The sequence below is a fragment of the Pyrus communis genome, chromosome 9 (assembly GCF_963583255.1).
Source record: "Pyrus communis chromosome 9, drPyrComm1.1, whole genome shotgun sequence".
Classification (NCBI taxonomy): domain Eukaryota; kingdom Viridiplantae; phylum Streptophyta; class Magnoliopsida; order Rosales; family Rosaceae; genus Pyrus; species Pyrus communis.
Window position 1 is genome coordinate 5,339,567 of NC_084811.1, and position 24,570 is coordinate 5,364,136.

Below are 24,570 nucleotides of genomic sequence, written 5' to 3' on the forward strand. Positions count from 1 at the left end.
ACAATTTAAATTAATGATATGTTAACCATTCAAATTTGTAATTTATTTTTTTTCAGTCAATTTAGCAAGTGTTTTTGTAAATATTTTAATTTTCCAAAGAAAAGCAAATAAGTGGACATTCACTTGCCAATCTCTCTTGCATACTTTTTATTTTAGTTTTTACCATCAAATTAAATATTTTAACATAATTGATGAACATAATTAAATAAATTATGACAAGTGGTCTAGTTAAATGTGGTAGAATTTCAAGTCAAGTTTGCTCTCTTGTCTTGTGTTCGAGACACGAAACCTGACAAAAGCACAAATGATTATTTGGTTGAAAGGTTTGTGAGCACGTGTACCATTAGTTTGACCGTGATGAGAAGTAGATTGAAATGTCTTTCGTCTTCCAAACCCTAATGAAATTTAATTCTGCCCTTTAGAATGTGGGATGCCTCATATTTTGGGCCAAAAAAAAAAAAAAGAGGTGTGCTATCGACATATTTCTTTTTACTTCCTACACAATCTTTTAATTTGCAGTTGTTAGATCAACTAAATTAAAGAAATCAAAGGATATACATTAATAAGAGATGTATAAAAAAAGTAAAAATAAGTGTGAACATTTAAAAAAAAAAAAAAAAAAGAGTCAAACGCACCCAAAAAACAGTCCAAACATAATTAAAGTGTGTTTTTCACAAAGAAAAAATGTTTCACATACCCAATTCGTGAGTTTCCATATTTGGGGCCTCCCACTAAAGTGCGCCCGGGTGTGTACGTAGCACAGCTGACTCTCAATTATGGTTCGTTCTTTATGAACTATAAGATTATAGGAGCCGTAGGATCAACTGACGGATCAATCTCGTCCCATTTCGCGCTTCTCGTATCCGTTTCCCGCAGAAAGATTCATCATTTCTCATAAAACCATTGGCAGAGACTCAAGGGTACGGTAATCACTCTCTCTCCTCTCTCTCTCTCTCTCTTAAGTTCTCAATTAATGTTCTGGAAAGGTAGAGATACTGAGTGTACTGCCTCTCTGAATCATACGGGTTTTTAATCAAGACGATGAGCTTGTTGATTGTTGGGTAGTAGCTCCACATTTCCATGGATTCTTAGGATTCTTACTCAATACACTGTTTTGACGTGCTTGTTTGATCAAAAAGGTAGAATGTTTTTGGGTTCTCTGAGTTACTCGGTTTGATCGAGATGACGAGCTTGAATTTTTGGCTAGTTGCAGAGTTTTCAGGGATTCTTGGGGTTCTTATATTAGAAACTGTTTTCAAGAACTTGGTTTTGTTAAAAGGTAACAGCTTTTTGGGTTAATGAAGTAAATAAAAATATGGGTAGTGCATATTTTTCGGGATTTCTTCTGAAAAGGTGTTTTTTTTGAGGATGGAGTTTTCAAAAATGGCGTTTTTTCTTCTTCTTCTGGTTCTATATTTGTGAAGCTATTTTGTGTTTCAAAAATGGCGTTTGATCATTCATTTTTTCTTTGTTCTCTACAACCATGTTTATAATCTTTTAAGTATCGTTATAACTGTACTCATTTGGAAATTTTGGCTGATTTCTGATGTATTTGGATGGCGGAATTCTTACGGCCTTTAGAGTTTCGGGTTAAACCCTAACCACTTTCCTTTCTTCAATTTCATGTCTATGCAGGTCTTGGAACCTCTGAGTATTCCCCCCTCCCAGTCCTATTTCATTCATTTGGTGGTAGACTGTATTTTGTCACAAATTATTCTGTATGTAGCACATGATCTTTATTTCTTTTTCAGGTTTGCGTTATAATTTCGACCTTTGTATCGAAAATGGGGGCTGGCAGGAAGACACAGACCTTTACTTTATCTTCCTCTCAAGACATGGCACCCTACTCTGCATCCATGAGGAATTTGCGGCGGAATAGCCTTGGTGGAGTCATCTTCGGTGCCACGAGATTCACAATTGACGAATGTCTATCTAAACAACTATTTGGTCAGTGTTCTTAGCTTTACTACTTGTTTGTTCCTAACTTCTGCATTTCCTGTTTTCGGTTTTTAATTTGGTTTAAGCCAGTTGTGTAGTGAATATGCGCCAATTCGTTTTTCCTTATCTGTGTTGCAAGTGCATTGCCAGCTTCACGTAAATTCCCTTTTCGCGAGCCTGAAAACAGTGTAGCCAGTTTATTAAGCACACAACTTTCTGCAAATGATGAACTTTGTCTGTTGCTTTCGTGCAATACTAGTGCTCATTTCGGGTCAATGCACTCATGAGTTATGTTCAACATTCTTCCAGGCTTACCAGCTGCACACTATATGTATGTGAAGAACATTACTCGTGGCTTGCCACTTTTTCTCTTCAACTATTCCGATAGGAAGCTACATGGAATTTTTGAGGCTACTGGCCTTGGGCAAATGAATATCAATCCATACGGATGGAGCACCGATGGTTCAGAGAGAACGCAGTATCCTGCGCAGGTATAAAATAAATAGTTTCTCAAAATCGTTGTGATTGTCCTGAGTTATATCGTAGGTAAACAAGGGCTTGTTTGGGATTGCTTGTGTAGGAAGAATGTTTGCTCATAAGAGCTTTTGATAAAAAGTGATTTTGTTAGTTAGAAAAACATTGAAATTTTTATTGAAAATCCAAGTGTTTTCTAAAACTTCTATGCCCCAGAAGCACTTTTAACTTTTTCTGCCAAACACAATACTTTTAGTTGTCAAAAAGCACTTTTAGCAATTTAGAACAAGTTAGTCAGGATGAGGCTTTTGTGCTGATATATTTTGTTTCCTACGTTTAAGGTTAAGTTCCATACGCGGATGCAATGCCGACCACTGCTTGAAAGCGAGTATAAAGACATCATTGCCGACAACTACTACACCGAGAGTCATTTCTGGTTTGAGCTTGATCACTCACAAACAAGCAAGCTGACATCTAAGTTTGCATCTGTAAAAGTTGCTCCAAGTAATCCCGTACCACAGATACCTAAGTCATCATCTGTAAATGTTGCTCCAAGTACTTCTGTGCCACAAGGTACGCTGAATTGGAGAAAAGCTTGTTTTCCAGCTCCTCCCTCACATGATACAAAAGAACAACCTCCGGCTTCTCTTTCACATGACACAAAAGAGAAATGTCCGGCTTTTACTTCACATGACACAATAGAGGAACCTGAATGGCTTGAACCACTTACCTCGGAGACTGAGCATTTGAGTGATTCAGGTCCGAATTGGGATGCCCCAATTTTATTTGGAAGATATAATGCATTGAATTCCCAATATGATGTGAAAGAGGCTGAACAAGTGGATCAGGAATGGGTATACGGAAAACTGAAAGAGTTGGCTCTTCAATATGATCTTAACGGTGAATGTCAAGACATGTCTTTCTCTGGAAATGTTGACGATAGTGCTGTCTCAAATGAAATGACCTGGGAGGACACTGAGGAGTCAATGGCACCGTTGGGTTTAGATGAGAAGAGGCCAGAGAGTTCTCGCTCCTCATTTGAGCAGAAGAGCAGAGAGAGTTCCCGATCCTTATCTGAGAATCCAATCATAACCAAGGTAGATGAACATTTTAGTAGTTTGTAAATCATAAATCCAATTAATGTTAGGTATCCTTGTTGTTTTTTTGTTTTAATTACAACCACTCTCTTATGTATTATTATGTTGGCATCAGTTGATTGAAGAGGTGGAGGAGCTCAAGGCTTCCAAGAAAGAACAATCTGTGAAGATCGGTTTATTGGAGCACAAGCTGGTAAGTAACACATGCTATGTTTGTTAAACATTCACTATATTTCGGTTTCTTTGCTTTTCTTCTTCTGCGGAGTCATCTAACCAACATTAAATAGCAAGTTAAGAATGCATTTGCTCATCAGTGGCACTGCATTGGTACCTAAGTAAAAATTCATAATACTAAATGAGTATTGAAGGCCCGGTTTATGCTTTCATATTAGCTTCTTCCTCAATCTGCAAAATAAGAGGTTGCCGGACAGGATCCCTGGTCCAGACCTGATGAAAGTTTTGTTTGAATGACTGCGTTTAACTGTTGTACGGAGAAATCGTTGGGAGCATACTCTTGTCGATAACAGTTCTGGTTTTAATTGTCTTCTTACTGTGAGTTTTGGCGTTCCTGCTGCATTGGTCTTTAAGCGGATTAAGATAACTCAATTAACGAATAAACAAAAACTGAGAGTTGCATTTTTTGCTACAACAAAAAAGGCAGATTAAACTGTGAAATTAGTCAATGCTGCGTAATCGACTTCATTGATCTTATTCCTCTTGTGACTTTGGATTTCTGTTCCGGTATTTCAGAAGAAGGCGGAGCTTGAAATTCAGCAGTTAAAAGTTTGGTATGAAGGTTGAATCGGAGTCCACACCTTAGAAGTTGTATGTGGTACATGACATGGGAGGCAAGGGTAGAGAAGCTGGAGAATGAAGGCATGGAGGCATGGATGTTTGTATATGCCACTGACAATTATATAGTTTGTATTATCAAATTAGTCTAGTACTAATCTACCATAACCTTTTTCTAGGGTGCGTATAATCTCTTCTATAAGTGCCTAAATGGTAGATTGATCTGTTTTGTGAATGTTTTTACGTACGAGAAGAAATCATCTTTTCTTTTGATCGTAAGAAAGGATAGTGAATTTTTTAGGAAGTTGAGGTGCCACATTGAAATCAATTGGCAAAGGAAGAGTGAATCAACTATTTTCAAGCCTTTGCAGAGTTCTTTAATTTTAGATGTGGGATTCGCATGCTCAACAATTTTTTCCAGTCATGTCCGCTTGCACTCTCGCCTTGTTTTTATAATTCGACTTTCTTTTGTTTTTTATTCAATATAAAGGGCTAAATAGGGAGTTCAAAGTCGTTTCCCTATGATATTTAATGAGATCTGATTTTCACATTGCCTTTTGTTTACCTTATATATATATATATATATATATATATATATATATATATATATATATATATATATATTATTTACATTTTTATTTTCTTTTGAATTATTTAATTTAAAAGTTAAAAATAGGTGCGGAAATTATTTTGCTTGATTATATTGTATTAGATGTAACATCCCACATCGTCTAGGGGAGTCGATTTTGTAAGCCTTATATGTATATTCCCATCTTTACCTAGCACGAGATTTTTTGGGAGCTTACTGGCTTCAGGTTCCATCGGAACTCTGAAGTTAAGCGACTAACACACGAGCGCAATCCCATGATGGGTGACCCACTAAGAAGTTCACGTGTGAGTTCCCAGACTAGCACACGAGCGCAATCCCATGATAGGTGACCCACTAAGAAGTTCACGTGTGAGTTCCCAGAAAAAAACCGTGAGGGCTTGGTTGGGGCCTAAAGTGGACAATATCGTGCTACGGTGGAGTCGAGCTCGGGATATGATGGGGGCCTGAGCCAGAATGTGACATTAGATACCTTCACCTGATAAAACACATGATCATCTGGTCTAGTAGAACTTAAGCTTAATTCACTCAATTGGAGAGGCTATGGTTCAAATTCATAAACAATAGTTGGAAAAAAGTGTGAGCATACACAACTTGTGAATGAAAAATACTTTGCTCCATTTGGAAGGAAAAAAGTGTGAGCATATACTAACTTGTGAATGAAAAATAATTTGCTCCCTTTGGATTGAGGCATGCTTACTTTCTTAAGAATCACAATTTAATACGTGTGCACATGAAATTTTTTTTTTTGGGTTTTTTTAAAATATTGTGCATTTCAAATTGTAATACTCATAAAGGTAAAACGTCATGGTTTGAAATTGAGCATGGGCACATAATTGGGCTCTTTTATTTGTGACTCATGATTTTCACACTTTTGTTTTTCTTGTTACACTCTTCCTCTTATTTCTGCCTCGCGATTATTCTTTAATTTATCAAATCAAAGTAGAGAAATTAAAGCAAGTGACTAAGGGCGTGAAGCTTTCGCCCTCTTGCGTTCACTTTCTTGGCAAGGTCACTTCATCCCTCCCTTGTCAAAGACTCAGAGTAGTTTTCTCTGTATTTATTTTCTACAAGGAAAGAGATACTAAACACAATAGTTATCTGAATCATCTGAATAGGGTGTTGGGTTACCACCCAAAGTTCCGAGTTTGAAACTCCCAATTTTCTAAATTATTGTAATAGTTTTGAATCCTCTCATTTCCCTTAATAATAATAATTTAGAAAAAATGTACTGTTAATTCCAAATTTAAAAAACTATGGTTCATCTTTTATTCTTTTTTTTTTTTTTTGACACTAGCTTGTGCTCCAAGTTCCTAAACCCTAGATTGGATGTATGGGTTTTCTCGTCTTTATTTATTCTCAAGAATATGTTTTTAATCATTCATCTCTTGCTTGATTCCGCAGTTTACACGCCTTGCGTTTAACTGCGTTCGATAGATTCGAATCCGCTGTCTTTTTAATGGATTAGATAAATGGGAAATCAACATTCCAATCTCTCAGAAATGTTATGGGAATAAATTTTCTCCATGCACACGTCAAGGATGTCTTCCAAATTATTATATAATACGGCTCGAGTAGTCTTCTTTATTGGCAACCCCCTCGACGTCGACGGGAAATCTTTTAAAATCTTTCTAAATCTCTAATGATTGTCCTATGCCACCCACCCTTCACCTCGAGTAATCTTTCTTTACTGTAGAACCCTCACCGTCGGCTATTTAAACGCATATTCACAATCAATTTGTATATATCCATACCTTCACTACGAACCACAATCATTGTACTCAGCTCAAATGGCTGAACTTGCCTTTGATTTGGCAGTCAGACTCACGGAGAAGCTAGGCTCCCTTGCTTACGACGAGATTTGCTTGACATGGGCGGTTCAATCCGATCTGAGAAAGCTTGAGCGCACCATGTCCACCATCAAAGATGTGCTCTTGGATGCTGAAGAGAAGCAAGCAAATAACAAGCAGCTACGCAGTTGGCTCAGACAAGTTAAAAATGTGTTTCTTGATGCCGAGGATGTGTTGGATGAGTTTGACCGTGAAGCCCTGCGAAAGCAAGTGGTGAAAAAATTTCATGGTACATGTAGAAAGGTACGTCATTTCTTCTCCCGGTCTAATCCAGTTGCATTTCGTTTCAGAGTAGCTCATGAAATCAAAGAGTTAAGGGAGAGGTTAGAGGAGCTTAAAGGCAATAAGTCTATCTTTGATTCTCTCACTAGTCATAGTAAAGGTTACTATGATGACCATGATAGTAATTTGAAGCACGCGAACAAGACGAGAGAGACATACTCTTTCATTCGTGCTTCGGAAGTTTTTGGTAGAGGATTTGAGAAGGAAGCGATAGTAAACCGTTTGATTGAGCAATGTGACGATTGTGTCTCAGTTATTCCTGTAGTTGGAATGGGAGGTCTAGGCAAGACTACACTTGCTAAGTTGGTGTACAATGATACAAGAGTCATTAGGAATTTTGAATTGAGGATTTGGCAGTATGTGTCACCGCTAGATTTTGATATTGCTAGATTGACAAAAGAGATTCTTAGTTCTGTATTAGGTACAAATATTAGTGGTGAATTGTCTATGAATCAGTTACAAGAAAAACTACGAGATGCTTTGAAGGATAAGAAATTTTTACTTGTGTTAGATGATGTGTGGAACGAAGATGCATATAAATGGGGTGAGTTCAGAGATTTGTTGGTAGAGGGGGCCAAATTAGGAAGTAAGATTTTAGTGACAACCCGTGATGTTTCAGTTGCTTCTATCATGGGAACCGTGCCGACAAACATTTATTTGCAAAATCTCTCGGAAGAGGATTGCATGTCCTTGTTTGTGAAATGTGCATTCAAAGAAGGAGAAGAGAGAGAACATCCAAACCTCTTTGAAATTGGAAAAGATATTGTAGGAAAGTGTGGAGGGGTCCCCTTAGCGGTGAAAATTTTAGGATGTCAACTCTACTCAAAGACTGATGAGCGGGAATGGAAAATGATACGGGATTCTGCAATATGGGAATTAGAAAGAGATGGAGTTGCTCACGTTTTACCTGCTTTGAGACTCAGTTATACTCATTTGCCTCCCCATTTGAAAAGATGTCTTGCTTATTGTTCACTTCTTCCAAGGACATACGAGGGGCATGATAGCTGGCTATTGATCAATTTTTGGATGGTAAATGGAATCCTTGAAACTCATGATCATGGGAATCTGGAGTTGGAAGATGTTGGTGAGCTATATTTTAAAGAGTTATGGGAGAGGTCGTTCTTTCAAAATGTTAAAGATCGTAGTCTATACTTCGAATTTGATATGCATGACCTTATCCATGACCTCGTACGATCAGTTGCACAAGATGAGTGCTTTGTAGTAGACTTTGAAGGCACCAAAGAAATCTCTGAAAATGTTAGACATTGGTCATTTTGGGAACCTGAACAAAATGTTTCATCAATCTTGCATAAGCGGAACAGGTTGCGATCTATAATTGCGGAAAGTACAGATATCAATGAATCCTTCCTTCAGACTTGCTTTTCAAGATTCAAGTATTTGCGGATGCTTCTTCTAAGAAATACAACATTTGAAGCTTTTCCAAGTTCCATTGTTTCCTTGAAGCATCTGAGATACCTGCAATTAAATGGAAATGCAAGAATCTCGAAACTCCCTGATGCAGTTTGTAAGTTGCAAAGCTTGGAAATTCTAATTGTTCGTGGATGTGTGAATCTTGAAGAATTGCCTAGAGATATAAGCAAGTTGATCAGCCTTAGGTGGCTTGAGATAACTACAAAGCAAACAAGTTTTCCAGACAATGGAGTGGGATGCATGAAATCACTTCGGTATCTTTTTATTAGGAATTGTGGTAATCTAACCTCTTTGCCACGTGATATGAGTTATCTTGGCGCATTACACACTCTAATTATTATCGATTGTGAGCAGCTTGATTTGGCGAACGGAAACTACCAACTAATTCCATTGAGGCTCCGAAGTTTGCTTATTGCTGGAGTACCAAGGATGGTGGCATTGCCTGAATGGTTGCAGGGAGCTGCTAACACTCTACGAGGCTTGTATATTTGGGATTGTGAAAACTTGGATGCATTACCTGAGTGGTTGACAAGTTTCACATCCCTTAGAATACTTGACCTTAGCGAGTGTCCAAAATTGGTTTCTCTACCAGAAGGGATGCATTCTCTCGAAGTTAAAATAGAGGATTGTCCTCAATTGAAGAGGGGAATCTAGTGTGAAATCGACGAAGATTGGCAAAAGATTTCTCATGTTCAAGGGGGCTGGGTCTGCTATCTTTCCCCATCTATCTCCAAGTTTCTTCTGCTGTGTTTTGATATTATTTTGAGTTGTTTTTTATTTGGCAGCACACATACTTGTCTTGGGACTGCCTTGTTTTGATTGTTTCATGCTTTCATTCGTTTTATTTAGTTTGTACTGCTTGTATCTCTTAACCTTTAGGTTTGTTGTATTTACCAAAAATTAAAAAATAAAAACCAAATAATGAATAAAAAAACACCTTTTTGGGTGTGTAAATACCAATGTGTAATTTAATTTTTGTTTAATTTACAATTTTCAATTATGAATCTATGTCGGTCAAAACTCAAAAACTCTTCTACTCTAGCTAATGCTACATAATCTAATTTTAAAGAATCAAGTCACGGCTGTTTCTATTTGTAGTACATATACCACTCAAAATTATAGTTTGCATTAACACATTAATCAGCAGTTAATCTACTATTGAGCGTTCAACACTGAAAAACTACTAGTTCTTACTATAATACCATAAGTTTCAACGTATGATTTTTTACACTCCGATTTTATCCTTTTGCACTTCATTTATGCTTATTACATAAATAAATAAAAGTAAGTACAAACGGATAAATACAGAATGCGAAAATCTATCACCTTTCCCAATGCGAGTTTTATTTGATTACTTGGAATGAAATGTCTTTATTTTAGACCAAATTATTTCAAAGGCCTTTTGGGATAGACCAACTCCAACCCATTGGACCTCACTTCATGCCATTGTCTTGTTGGACTCTTAAGGCCTCATGGAATTTCTTTTGTTTTTTGCGTTTTTTTTTATTTTTTTTATTTTTTGTTTTCATAAATTCTTTTTATTTCTATTTTATTATTTTATTTTTATCAATTTTACCCTTTGATGGAATGGGCCTAAAAAAGAAAATATACCTTCAGCAACTAGCAATAATAATAATAATAATTATTATTATTTTTAGTACGACGATATATTTTACACTAAGGGATGAAAGAGTTCGGTTAAGCCACACAATAAACAAACCTAATTTGGTATCAATTAGCAATAAGTTAAAAATGACAAGTTCACCATATCAAAGTGTAGCATACACACAAATTTTAGTTGTCACAGTTTGATTCATATGCACCAATTTTATCATTGTGTTTTTAACAAATGTAATATATTGTCAAAATGTAATATGAAAAATAGTAAAAAATGTGTGCCAAACCGTGATTTGTAGGAAAGAGAATTGACTCCACAGTGAGTAGTTGGACTCTTTTATTACTCGGTTATGATTTTAATGTTCTCGGTTTCTTCTTTTATTCTAATTGGGCTCTTCTATTTGTGGATCATGATTTTCTCGCCTCCTCACTTTTTTTCTTTAACAAATAAATGAATGATTCATCATTAATATATAGTACTTGTACATACATCAATTATTTGTTCTATACATTTGAATGACCGAGTGATATACGATTGAAATGATTTTTTTTTTTTTTTTTTTGTAAAGATCATCTTTTGGGAGAATGCAACTATTTATCTTGTTTTATTGCCAAAAAAGGTAAGTAAGAGCGGAAGTTGGTTTATTTTCGCGCTCTGGCGTTCCCTTTCTCAGCAAGGAGAAATTTTAGTTGTGAAGGGAACACAGATGGTATACCACGTGTTTTTATGTCATTGGTGAAAAATTTTAATTTTTAAGTTATTATCTTTTTAACACACATATCCCACCATTTATATGGGGACACGTGATGTACCATCTCGTGTAACAGTCACATTGAAAAATCTCGCTAATTGTGTTTTGTCTCTGTATTTATTTTCAACACGAAAATAGCTAAATGTACTAGTTATCTGAATCATTCGGTTTGATCAAGACGAAAAGCATTTGCCTTTTTTTTTTTTTTTGATTTGTTGCAGAGTTCAATGAAATTCTTAGTTCGATGATCTTTGTTTTCATCAAGATATTTTCTTTTTGGTACTTTAAATATAAATTAGTGTTTTTGTGCATATATCTTCGTTGTTTCTTTTAATCAGCGACTCAAGTTTTCGAAAATGGCCTTTTTATTTGTTTCTGGTTTCGAAACTGTGAATTCCGATATATTTAAGCTATTCTGTAATTTTCATGAATGGATGGGTTTTTTCTTTGCTGGATTTTTTCTCTACAATTTGTAATTTTAATCGTTTGTTTGTTGCTTGATTCCGCAGATTACCCGCATTGCGTTAACTTCCGTTTGATGGTGTTAATCTTTTCAAATTTGTTAAGATTTGTATGAATACCTACATAATAGTGTCCTGTAGTGAGACTTGGTGATGAAACTCCATGCAAATGTAAGCATTATCTTTGTAATATTGTAAAATTTCTTTTCCAAATGTACATATTAAGGGTACACAAAAGTACAAATGAAATTATCAGTGAAATCTCGAAACATTGTTGGTCAAATTTGCAGGACTGCAGTTCTTGCACACCATGTGTTTGAATCATGTTCTTCGTATTTTCAAATTAACTATGAATTTAAACTTAGTTCTTCTACAAAGCGTTGTACTAATTTTATGAACTTTATAAGACAATGCTGAATGCAGTTTTTATTTTTTCTTTGTGCATTTCTTTTCCTCACCGAGGCTGTTTTATGTTACTCTGTTATCGTTTATCCTTGAATTTTGCACCTTCCGTTACAATCTTTTAATTCATATTTGACCATTTTTTTCTTTTAAGGAAACATAATGACATGAATGACCGATTTTTCTTCATTACCCATTAGAGTGCTTTCAGTAAATAACTTGTCACAAAAAAAAGGAAAAAGAATATGAAGAAAGAATTGCATTTCATATTTTGTTCTTTATATGTTTATGCTAATAATAATTTAGTGAGTACTAATTATTTTTTTTTCCTTTCGAATAATATACAAAAAGAGGTTGAAGAAGTAGTGGACATGAAGTATACAACGTAACGCATAGGCCTTCTATCTCCACGTGGCGTTAGTAAGTCAAGCTTGCAGCCAAATGTTTCTAACTGATTCTAATCAGTTAGAAAGGCATAGTGGTGGCTTTTTCCTTTTTTTTTTTTTTTTTTTTTTTTTTTTTTTTTTGAAAGACTGGATAAATTCAACACTAGGCAAAAGTCAACAGAACAAAGAAAGCCCACCCGAGGGGTAAACACAACAAAACAAAGAGAAGGGACGTGAGAGGGCTAACAGAGAAAAGACGCTGCCATAAAGGCAAAACGCCAACCCAACACACACCCACAAAAAAAAAAAAAATCCATTACGGAGGGCAAGGAAGCCCATTCTTATTGAGAATGTGAATCAATGAAGATGGGGGGTCTTCTGACCCAAGTGGTGCCGCACATCTCCATATTTTTCCTCGATGACAGATGGTCCGCCGACTGATTGGCCGATCTTGGAATCCAAGACCAGCGACAGCCCTGAAAAGAGTTCCCCAAACTCAAAATAGCATCGAAGATTGGAAACACTTCCCAGCTGCCCTTAGAAATATCTGTAGTTGTTACATAACTTTACTCATTTGAAAAGCTGGTGAAATATGATGCACTTGATGGTCCTTATCGATGGTATGTGTACAGTGGAATAAATAAAATAAGACATAGTAGTTACGAGGTTCCTTAACAATCAGTGTGACTAGAGTACATCCTCGGGCAGCAGTAATGCTTTCATTCATTATCTGGAATAATAAGAGTATAAAGATAACTCTTACTATTTTCTCTCTTCTCTCTAGCCTAGCTTACAAGTATTTTCTTATGTATCTCTCTTCTTCCTCTCCTCTCTCTTCTTTTCTTTCTATCTTTCTTCTGTACTTCCTTTTCTCTGTATGTCTATCTCCCTTTCTTGCTTCATTTGCTCTTTTGTTTTATAGCAAAGCTACTGGTAGACAAAATTTAGTGCGATGAGTGGCCATCCACATTGAATGGCTAGAATTACAACACAAATTATGTTATAGTGCTTGAGTAGTCTTTCTTTATTGGCAAGTGGCAACCACCTCGACGTCGACAGGAAATCTTTTAAAATCTTTATAACTTTCTGATGATTGTCCTATGCCAGCCACCCTTGACCTTGAGTAATCTTTCTTTACTGTAAAACCCTCACCGTTGGCTATTTAAACGCATATTCACAATCAATTTGTATATAATCATACCTTCACTACGCACCACAATCATTGTACTCAGTTGACATGGCTGAACTTGCCTTTGATTTGGCAATCAGACTCACGGAGAAGCTAGGCTCCCTTGCTTACGACGAGATTTGCTTGGCATGGGGGGTAAAATCCGATCTGAGAAAGCTTGAGGGCACGATGTCCACAATTAAAGGCGTGCTCTTGGATGCTGAAGAGAAGCAAGCGAATAACAAGGAGCTCCGCAGTTGGCTCAGACAAGTTAAAAATGTGTTTCTTGATGCTGAGGATGTGTTGGATGAGTTTGACTGTGAAGCTCTGCGAAAGCAAGTGGTTGAAAAGTTTCATGGTACAGGTAGAAAGGTACGTCGTTTCTTCTCCCGGTCTAATCCAGTTGCATTTCGTTTCAGAGTAGCTCATGAAATCAAAGAGTTAAGGGAGAGGTTAGAGGAGCTTAAAGGCAATAAGTCTATCTTTGATTCTCTCACTAGTCATAGTAAAGGTTACTATGATGACCATGATAGTAATTTGAAGCACGTGAACAAGACGAGAGAGACATACTCTTTCATTCGTGCTTCGGAAGTTGTTGGTAGAGGATTTGAGAAGGAAGCGATAGTAAACCGTTTGATTGAGCAATGTGACGATTGTGTCTCAGTTATTCCTGTAGTTGGAATGGGAGGTCTAGGCAAGACTACACTTGCTAAGTTGGTGTACAATGATACAAGAGTCATTAGGAATTTTGAATTGAGGATTTGGCAGTATGTGTCACCGCTAGATTTTGATATTGCTAGATTGACAAAAGAGATTCTTAGTTCTGTATTAGGTACAAATATTAGTGGTGAATTGTCTATGAATCAGTTACAAGAAAAACTACGAGATGCTTTGAAGGATAAGAAATTTTTACTTGTGTTAGATGATGTGTGGAACGAAGATGCATATAAGTGGGGTGAGTTGAAAGACTTGTTGGTAGAGGGGGCCAAATTAGGAAGTAAGGTTTTAGTGACAACCCGTAATGTTTCAGTTGCTTCCATCATGGGAACTGTTCCGACAAACATTAATTTGCAAAATCTCTCTGAAGAGGATTGCATGTCCTTGTTTGTGAAATGTGCATTTAAAGAAGGAGAAGAGAGAGAACATCCAAACCTCTTTGAAATTGGAAAAGATATTGTGAGAAAGTGTGGAGGGGTCCCCTTAGCGGTGAAAACTTTAGGATGTCAACTTTACTCAAAGACTGATGAGCGGGAATGGGCAATGATACGGGATTCTGCAATATGGGAATTAGAAAGAGAGGGAGTTGCTCACGTTTTACCTGCTTTGAGACTCAGTTACACTCATTTGCCTCCCCATTTGAAAAGATGTCTTGCTTATTGTTCACTTCTTCCAAGGACATACGACGAGCATGATAGCAGGTTATTGATCAAGTTTTGGATGGCAAATGGAATCCTTGAATCTCATGATCATGGGAATCTGGAGTTGGAAGATGTTGGTGAACTATATTTCAAGGAGTTATGGGAGAGGTCGTTCTTTCAAAATGTTCAAGATTTTAGTCTATACTGCAAATTTCGTATGCATGATCTTATCCATGACCTCGTACGATCAGTTGCACAAGATGAGTGCCTTGCAGTAGACTTTGAAGGCACCAAAGAAATCTCTGAAAATGTTAGACATTTGTCAGTATGGAGACCTGCAACAAATGTTCCATCAATCTTGGATAAGCGGAACAGGTTGCGATCTATAACTTTGCTCGATATAGAAGATATCAATGAATCCTTCCTTCAGACTTGCTTTTCAAGACTCAAGTATTTGCAGATGCTTGTTCTATATCGTACAACATTTGAAGCTTTTCCAAGTTCCATTGTTTCCTTGAAGCATATGAGATTCCTGGAATTAACAAATGCAAGAATCACGAAACTCCCTGATGCAGTTTGTAAGTTGCAAAGCTTGAAAATTCTAAGTGTTAAAGAATGTGTGAATCTTGAAGAATTGCCTAGAGATATAAGCAAGTTGATCAGCCTTAGATCGCTTTACATAACTACAAAGCAAACAAGTTTTCCAGACAATGGAGTGGGATGCATGAAATCACTTCGGTATCTTTCTATTGTGCATTGTGGTAATCTAACCTCTTTGCCACGTGATATGAGTTATCTTGCTGCATTACACACTCTAATAATAGAGGATTGTAAGCAGCTTGATTTGGCGAACAGAAACTATCAACAAATTCCAATGAGGCTCCGAAGTTTGCTTATTGGTAGAGTACCAAGGATGGTAGCATTGCCTGAATGGTTGCAGGGAGCTGCTAACACTCTACGAGTCGTGTGTATTTGGGGTTGTGAAAACTTGGATGCATTACCTGAGTGGTTGACAAGTTTCACATCCCTTAGAATACTTGACCTTAGAGAGTGTCCAAAATTGGTTTCTCTACCCGAAGGGATGCATCCTCTCCAAGTTAAAATAAAGGATTGTCCTCAATTGAAGAGGGGAATCTAGTGCGAAATCGACGAAGATTGGCAAAAGATTTCTCATGTTCAAGGAGGCTGGGTCTGCTATATTTCCCATCTATCTCCAAGTTTCTTCTGCTGTGTCTTGATTTGATTTTGAGTTGTGTTTTGTTTTGGCAGCTCACTTGGCTTGTCTTGGGACTGCCTTGTTTGATTGTATCATGCTTTAATTCGTTTTCTTTAGTTTGTACCGCTTGTATCTCTTAACCTTTGAGTTTGTAAGTACCAACGTGTAGGTTGTTTTTTCCTTTAAGTTACAGTTTTCAATTATGAATATATGTCGGATAAAACTCAAGAACTCTCCTGCTCTATCTAATCTAATGTTGTATAATCAAGTTGATTGATCTCATTCTGTACTCTGAAGACTCAAGTAATGGTTGTTTCTGTTTGTAGTATATACCACTCACAGTTATAGTTTAAATTAACACTAGTTTGTTGTAAGTCTACCATTGAGCAGTCATCACTGAAACCACTAGTTGTTACTATAAGACCATAACAAGTTTCAACGTAGATTTTTACACTCTAATTTTATTTGTTTGCACTTCATTTATGCTTATTATATAAATAAAATAATGTGAGCACAAACAGATAAATACAGAGTGTGAAAATAATCACATTTCCTAATGCAAATTTTATTTGACTACTTAGAATGAAACGTTTGTATTTTAGACCAAATTATTTTAATGATATTTTAGGACAGACCAACTCTAACCCATTGAGCCTCACTTCATGCCATTATCTTTTTGGACTCTTTAAGGCCTAATGGTTCTTTTGCTTTTTGGTTTTGTGGTTTTCATAAGTTCTTTTTATTTATATTTTATTATTTTGTTTTGATCAATTTTTACCCTTTGATTGAATGGCCTAAAAAAGAAAATATAGTTTTCGCAATTAGCAATAAGTTAAAAACGACAAGTTCACCGGAAAATTAAAAATTTTTGAACAACTTGAATTTAATCCATCAGTCCTTTTACTTTTTATTATTCACAATCACACTATAAGTTAAAGACGACAAGATCACTCATGTGACATTGCCCAATTTTATTTCTCACTTTTGGAAAGAAAAAAAGAAAAGAATAATATTAGATGAAGAAAAGATTGAAGAAATTTAGCCTTATTTAATACGTGGTTATTATATTTGAGACAATTCATCTAATAAAGTACATAATCGTTTAGTCTAGCGGTACTCAAACTCACTCTATTGAGAGGCTTTAAATTCATAATCTTGAACACTAATTGTTAAAAAAATAAAATCAAAGTGGTAGCGCACACACAAAGTTTAGTTGTCACAGTTTGATACGTGTGCACAAATTCTATCATTGTGTTTTTTAACAAATGTACATACATGGATTATTTGTTCTATACATTTGAATGACTAATTGATCTACATTGAAATGATTTTTATTTGGAAATATCATCTATTGGAAGAATGCAAGTATGTCTTATTGCCAAAGTAGGTAAGTAAGAGCTAAAGCTGGTTTATTTTTGAGCTCTGGCGTTCCCTTTCTCGGCGGTCCCTTCGTCCACCCTCAACCCTTGTCAGACACTCACTATACGGTACTCTCTCTCCTCTCCCTCTGATTGTTTTCTGTCTCTGTATTTATTTTCTACACGAAAATAGCTAAATGTACTGGTTATCTGAATCATCTGGTTTGATCAAGACGAAAAGCTTTTGCCTTTTTTTTTTATTTTTTTTATTTGTTGCAGAGTTCCATGAAATTCTTAGGGTTCTAGGGTGATAGATTGTTTCAATGATTTTTGTTTTAAACAAGATATAATCTTTTTGGTTTTTTAAATAATAGATTAGTGCTTTTGTGCCTATATCTTTCGTTTTTTTCTAGTCAAAGCCTGAATAGTTCATCCTTTAGAAAAAGTTTATTGGACATGGTTTTGCCCATATAAACATTCTCCAACTTTTCCCATGCTTCCTAGGCAGTCATCTTTTCGGTGATGTGTGACCGAACTGATCTTGTGAGATGGATCTCGATAGAGCTCTTGGCCTTCTAGAGAACCTTAGTCCATGCTGCCTATGTCATATTTTCCGGCTTCTCACCATTGAGTGCATCATCCAAATCCTGCTGCATTAGTACGTTCTTCATCATCCTTTGCCAGTTTGTGAAGTCATCCTTGCCGTCAAAGGGCTTTAACGCAGGTACTTGATCCGCATTCATCTTCCCTTTTGACATCGTAGAACACCTTGATCCTAGCTCTTGATACCAAATGTTGAAAAACCCGCACACTAGACCTTGTTCTTTAATGTAACCAACGACAATAGACTAAACTAGCAAATATTAGAAAACTTAGAAACACACAAGAATTATACTGGTTCGGAAGAACTTTTGTCTACGTCCAGTTGTGATTTCTCTCACCGCTCCTTTGATTAATAATAGAGATTACAGAACTTTTGCAAACTCTAGAACTAATCTCAAAACTCTTGGTTGTCTGGATGCTTTCTTTCTCTGTAAAAATCAGCCTTGCTGCACCCTATTTATAGGACATAGGGTTGGCTTACATGTCCCAAGCTGATTGAATTCCTATTTCCAAGTGGATTAGGAAATTACACTTATCCAAATCCAAACAGACTTCTAGAAATCCAAACCTAAATTGAATAAGGAAACTGAAATTCTTTCCTAATCCCTCTAGGACAAGAATTGGTATACTTCTACGTTTCCTAAAACAATCATAAACCAACTAGGACATATTTGACGAGCCAAAATCCTAACAGCGGTGCCCTTCTCTGAGAGAGAAAAAGGGTAGCTTAGCTGCAGCTACGACAAACAACAAATTTTTTGCAATGGGTGGTGGGAACAGAGTTGATTGCTTTGCAGATGTTGAGATGCTTGATTTAGCCGTGGGACGATGGATCCGTACACAGTCAATGTTACAAAAGGTAATATATATTTAGTCGCTTTCCCTATGATGTGTTTTTCTTGTTCAAAAAGTTTACCTCGTGGCTCTTGATTTGCGCTTCTTTTGTTGTTCCAGCGTATGGCTCTTGCTGCGGTAGAACTCAAAGGTGTGCTTTATGCCACCGGTGGATATGATGGGAATAGTTATTTGAAGTAAGATATTGAACCTCCTTTTTATTGTTTAGTTTTCCTATATCGATGGTTGACTTGAAATGTTTGCATCTCAGCTCTGTTGATAGATTCTGACCCCAGAGAACGCAGTTGGACCAAAATTGCCTCTATGCATTCGAAAAGAAGCTGCGATTCATCGGTTGTTCTTAATGAAAAAATGTAAGTACATTTCTTTGACTTGTTTCAATCAGCATCTCAGACAACTTAGACATGTATATTCCGCTAAATGCATAACTCATGCAGATAATTTGACATGAGAACTTGTCATGAACTTAGACAGGTAATGAATTTTTCCGCCTTTGCTTGATCTGATAAGACATTCGTTTTTGATTGAGAACTTGTCATAAAGTTAGACATAAATCACTTCTTTTGTTGACCATCTCTGCACAAGATAGTCCATGGTTGCTCCACTGTACTATTGCCCGGTTGCCCAAATCACTTAAGGCATTACTTGCTGTCAAGATTGAGTTGGATTAGTGATGCAGAATAAATGTATGTTAAACCCTAATTTCTGGTTACCTGGTTCTACATCAATTAGCTAACTCACTATATTAAATCGACATCAAAGGATGGGATGGGATTAGTCGCGGGGGAAACTTATCCCTCCCAATCTTACCAATTTTGCTGGGATTGGAATGAATAAGTTTCCATCATGTTCTACCCTTAACTTCGACAAAAATTTGAAGTTGAAATCCGTTTCTTCATTTCATGTACATCGAGTCTATGGAGTTCTCCAATGCAATCCAATCATTGACACCAAACAAGGCCTTAAGAAAATATACAGGCATTAGATTTTTGGTTGGTGTGATCTGATCAGATCCACCTTTTAAATTTAAAACCTGACAAGTTTCCGTTTTATTTTGTTCAATTTTGGTGTTTAACTTGTTTTTTCACCTTCACAATTATGGACATTCACTTTTGCAGATATGTTCTGGGAGGCTTTGATGGAGATTCACTGGTCCAGAGCGTGGAAAGTTTTGATCCACGGCTTGGGTCATGGATGCCGGCTGAACCAATGTATTTCCCCAGGGGATATCCAGCAGCTGCTATTGTCGAAGATACCATGTATGTAATCGGAGGGATGAAAGACGATGAAAACATAGCAGAGGCAGTAAGTTTCATTTTACAATGTTTTCCAGTTCCCATCAGTATGCACAACTTTTGTGGGTAATTTTGACAGTAGTATAAAATGGTAGGTCGAATACTACTACGAGGGGCAAGATTGGCGGGAAATGGCCACGGTGACCATCGGTAAAAGGTGTTTCATGTCCGCGGCTGCTTTTTCGACCTGATCGTGCAATGTTCGTAGGTGTTAACTTAGACATGAAAGTCTTGTGGTCCATCAAATGTGTTTTTAGTGTTGCATGAATCGCTTTCAAAAAGAAAAACAAGAAGCGATTTGACCAATAGAATGGGGACTTACATATACTCTTGGAATGCCACTTTGACGTCACACACAAATAATAATATCATGTGAAAAAAAATTAAAACACATGAAATTAGTGGTCCTAGATGTCAAAGTAGCATCCCGAGGGTTACAACTCATGTATAGGGCCAACTACTGTAGAATCCATAAAAGGGTGCACTATTTAAGGATCGACTTGGGCCGGTTCATGAATCCATAAAAGGGTGCACTAATTGTTTGCGGTCCATAACTCAAGTAAGATGGGCCAGCTCCTAAACTATGGGTGGGCTTAACTACCATAGCCCTCTAGGTTTTTTATTTTTTTATTTTTTTTATTGTATAAAGTTAATATTAAGGTAGAGAAAAGTTTTTGAAAAAAAAAAAAAAAAAAAAAAAAAAAAAAAAAAGAAGAGAAAATTGAACTTATGCAGATGCGGGGGGATAAACGCTCTAAACTCCACTAGTTGTTTTTTTTTTTTTCCTAGAATAAATATTGATCTATACTACGTTTTTTATAAGCAATATTTAATTTTAAACTTGTCATAATTACGTTCGATTTTCAACTAATCTAAATTGTCTGAAGAAGGATTCAAACTTGTATGTTAGGGGACACCACATTCATCCAAACTAATATGAATGATTTTAAAAACTAAAGGAAGCCAAATATTAGATTTTAGTTTTCATGGTAACTACTTTGAGTTTTCAAGCTTCCAAAAAAAAAAAATGGAAATAAGAAAATTGTAATTAGTTACCAAACAAGTTTCAAAATTCAATTTAACACAAAAAATTAAAATTAAAAATTAAAAACTAAAAACTAAATTGTTATTAAATGACCATAACCAAAAAAAATCAATTAATGAAGATGTTGATCATATTATATAAGGGGGTGTATTGGAAAGAATTCTGCTAGATTCTAAAGGATTTATAAATTCATGTGTATCTAACTATGATTTTAAATGACTCTTTTAAACGCAAGTGGAATTCAATTCAGAATCTTAAGGATTCAATCCAAGTATGGTGGTATTCAATCTAGACTTTGAAAGTGTCTTTTAAACTCTGGGGATATTGAAAAAGCCAGTGAATTTGTGGAATTCAATGAATTAGAGGAATTTTGATGGACTCTAGGGTGTGAGGTATAAATATCAAAGGCCCTCACAAATCATGCATCCCCTCAAGATTTCAGCATGATTTCTCCGTAAATACGAGCAGTCTCATCTTCTACGCACAGAGGTCTATATACTATACTTTCTCCTCTGTAGAACACATTCTTTACACTTTATGAAATAATATTAGAGATGGGAAAAATAAGAAGGTAACACTCAATTGCTGGAAAGGAATGACGAAGAAAAAACAAGCAGCAAGGATCGTTCGTAACCAATATGTTCTTTATTATAATTGTTGAATAATACTCTTATTCAGAATTCAGACTTGGTTAAACCACTGCAGCCAAATATAGTCATGATTTATTGAGTTGGCCATGTGTGTGGAGTTGACGAGTTTAAAATGAATTAATTAAAATTCATAAGACTCCACCAAAATCATTAAACTCCGTAACATAAGATTCTATCAAATTCTTTTACAATTCGTGTAAGTGTGCGTGAATCATTTAAAATCCATAGGCTCCATGTGAGTTTATAATTATGTTAAAATCTCTTAAATTTCTAATTGAATACAATGACATGCATAATTATTAATTGGGTGAATTGCTCATATTTCATTACGTGCATGAATCATGTTGAACTCTCTCTCTATCTTTCTCTCTAAGTTGGTGGAGAGATTAAATATCAATCCCACATTCTCAACGCGAACTTATTTTTTCTTTCTCCAAATTTTGTTATTATTTATTTTCTGAATTGTTCTTAAACACGCCATGCTTACACACGTACTAAATTAAAAATGAAATTTTTGTGATTTTTGAGTTCCATGTGTTATTAAAATTTGGATTTAGAAATCATTTCAGTTTCTAATTTTCTCTGAGTTTATTAAGCATATAAAAACTGAAAAATGTATGAATTTCTGTAATTTAATTAATACCTTGAGATCAGAAATGAGGATCACCTTGGGGTGACTAGTTGATATAGTTTATTACCCTTACTTTTTTTTTTTTATTCCTAAGTTCCTTGATTCGTGTTAAGTAAAAAGTCAACAATTCAAGTTATTAAAAGTATTTACTTCTGCATATAATATTGTATGTCTTACTATTCCTCTTCTCGTATTAATTCGTGTCAAAGAAAGTGTAGGATTTATCTTAAGGGATAAATAAATATCAAAGAATATTCCACCCACAATATCATATCCCGGTTCAGGCCCCCACCACAACCCGAACGACTCCACTGTAGTACGATATTGTCTGCTTTGAGCCCCGACCACGCCCTCACGGTTTTGTTTCTGGGAATTCACACGAGAACTTCCCAGTGGGTCACCCATCTTGGGATTGCTCTCGCGCGAACTCGCTTAACTTCGGAGTTCCTACGGAACCCGAAGCCAGTGAGCTCCCAAAAGGTCTCGTGCTAGGTAGAGATGAGAATATACATATAAAGCTTATAGGATTCACTCCCCTGGGCGATGTGGGATGTCTACGAAACCCGAAGCCAGTGAACTCCCAAAGGGCCTCGTGCTAGGTAGAGATGAGAATATACATATAAAGCTTACAGGATCCACTCCCATGGGCGATGTGGGATGTTACAATTAACCTCCTAATTATCTATGTGATAATTAGATGAAAATCAAGAGATATTCCACCCACATGAGGATATTAACCTCCTAATTATCTCTGTGATAATTAGATGAAAATCAAGAGATATTCCACCCACATGAGGATATTAACCTCCTAATTATCTCTGTGATAATTAGATGAAAATCAAGAGATATTCAAGTTATTAAAATGATCTAGAATATACTTGGGATTTTCATGGGCTTTTCAGTTTTGTACACTCTTTCCAACCACTATATAAGGAGGCTTTGGTGAAGAGAGAAAACACAGAAGAAACACAAGCTTTTCCATAGTTCAAATATTCTAGTTAGGTCTTTAGAGCTATCACTTTCGGCTCTAGGTCTTGGGAGGTGAAAAACAAGGGGCAACTCGACATATCGTAGCCAACCAGACGACCTGCGAGGTTCTAGACATGCACGGAGGGTCAGAGCAGTTGTTCGTGTTTGTAGGATTGAAATTCAAGCTTCCGCATAAAAGGTACATAGGTCCTTTCGAATTAATTTATAGTCTTCTAACAGTGGTATCAGAGCCACTCACACACTCCTCGCATGAAAGCATGAGATATATATATATATATATATATATATATATGAATATGCCATGTATGAAAACCTTGAAAGCATGAGATATTTATGAATATGCCATGAATGCTTGTCTTCAAAATTTTCATTTTTTCCATGCTTATTTTTTCTGGGTTTTAACACTTGGATTATGTTCTTTACATTCATATGAGACTATGCTTAAAATTTGGCAAAGAAAAACCAAGTGGTTAGAGAGATAATTGAAACCCTAGTTTCGTAATAGCATGAAAAATGAATTTTTTCAAGGTTTTTGCAACCCTTGTTTTATGTGGTTAGAGTTGTTTTTGGAATTCACCAAAGAAGACTTAATTGTAGATGGTAATCTGATATTTCTAACGACATAAAATACACATAAAACAAATGTATATTTGCTAAGTTATGGTCTCTTTAAACAGGCCTCGCGAGAGTAAAAAATTTGGAAATTTCAGTTTTTTTTTTTTTTTTAAGAAGATGATGAACAGTGGTTCATCTCTTCCACTCTCAGCCTAAGCAAGTACGAGTACAACGCTAGGCTTTCGTGGATGTTAGCTACACTGTTAGATTCATCTTAGGGAGTTTAATCCAACGGAGGTCAAAAGAACAGCATCGAACCGCCTTAAAGATGATGAACAGTGGTTCATCTCTTCCACTCTCAGCCTAAGCAAGTACGAGTACAACGCTAGGCTTTCGTGGATGTTAGCTACACTGTTGGATTCATCTTAGGGAGTTCAATCCAACGGAGGTCAAAAGAACAGCATTGGACCGCCTGAAGGTGGCGCGTGTGTGTCACGCCTACCCACGGCGAGTGGGTTCGTGCAATATTAAATTAATTATTAAAAATATTAAAATTAATTAATTAATTTTGCACCGCGGCTTTGGGTGGTGCGTGGGCCGTGTTTTTGGGATACGGCTAGCGAGTGAATCATTGTGGTTCACTAACCTACGTAAGTGTATATTTAGGTTTGGTATTAGAGACGTTTTTTATTTACTAAAACTAAGGAAACGTTCTTGATTAACCTTAAAAAAATATCCAACACATGCCAAGATTTTA

The 24,570-nt window shown here is 36.2% G+C and overlaps 4 protein-coding genes across 7 annotated transcripts; all 4 read left to right on the forward strand.

The window, feature by feature from the left end:
* The first annotated feature begins 734 nt into the window (after window positions 1-734).
* On the forward strand, window positions 735-4,567 carry LOC137744090 (uncharacterized). 4 transcript variants are annotated; one of them, XM_068483952.1, is made up of 7 exons: window positions 735-925; window positions 1,636-1,651; window positions 1,752-1,947; window positions 2,248-2,429; window positions 2,754-3,509; window positions 3,625-3,702; window positions 4,260-4,567. In XM_068483952.1, exons 3-7 carry the CDS (start codon window positions 1,785-1,787, stop codon window positions 4,308-4,310), a joined length of 1,230 nt encoding a protein of 409 aa, XP_068340053.1. In that variant the 5' UTR covers window positions 735-925; window positions 1,636-1,651; window positions 1,752-1,784; the 3' UTR covers window positions 4,311-4,567. The 4 variants fall into 4 exon arrangements, with proteins under 4 accessions (XP_068340053.1, XP_068340052.1, XP_068340054.1 ...); XM_068483951.1 differs by having other exon boundaries at window positions 735-920; XM_068483953.1 differs by lacking the exon at window positions 1,636-1,651 and having other exon boundaries at window positions 735-920.
* A 2,018-nt stretch (window positions 4,568-6,585) lies between these two features.
* LOC137744089 (putative disease resistance protein RGA1) lies at window positions 6,586-9,372 on the forward strand. The gene has a single exon (XM_068483948.1). It carries the CDS (start codon window positions 6,699-6,701, stop codon window positions 9,123-9,125), a length of 2,427 nt encoding a protein of 808 aa, XP_068340049.1. The 5' UTR covers window positions 6,586-6,698; the 3' UTR covers window positions 9,126-9,372.
* Window positions 9,373-13,282: 3,910 nt separating this feature from the next.
* LOC137744088 (disease resistance protein RGA2-like) lies at window positions 13,283-16,054 on the forward strand. Its single transcript, XM_068483947.1, has one exon. The coding sequence runs from the start codon at window positions 13,327-13,329 to the stop codon at window positions 15,751-15,753; it is 2,427 nt and encodes an 808-aa protein (XP_068340048.1). The 5' UTR covers window positions 13,283-13,326; the 3' UTR covers window positions 15,754-16,054.
* A 2,501-nt stretch (window positions 16,055-18,555) lies between these two features.
* LOC137744245 (uncharacterized) lies at window positions 18,556-20,133 on the forward strand. The gene is made up of 4 exons (XM_068484106.1): window positions 18,556-18,651; window positions 18,747-18,823; window positions 19,766-19,952; window positions 20,038-20,133. The coding sequence occupies exons 1-4, from the start codon at window positions 18,556-18,558 to the stop codon at window positions 20,131-20,133; spliced, it is 456 nt and encodes a 151-aa protein (XP_068340207.1).
* Window positions 20,134-24,570: the final 4,437 nt, after the last annotated feature.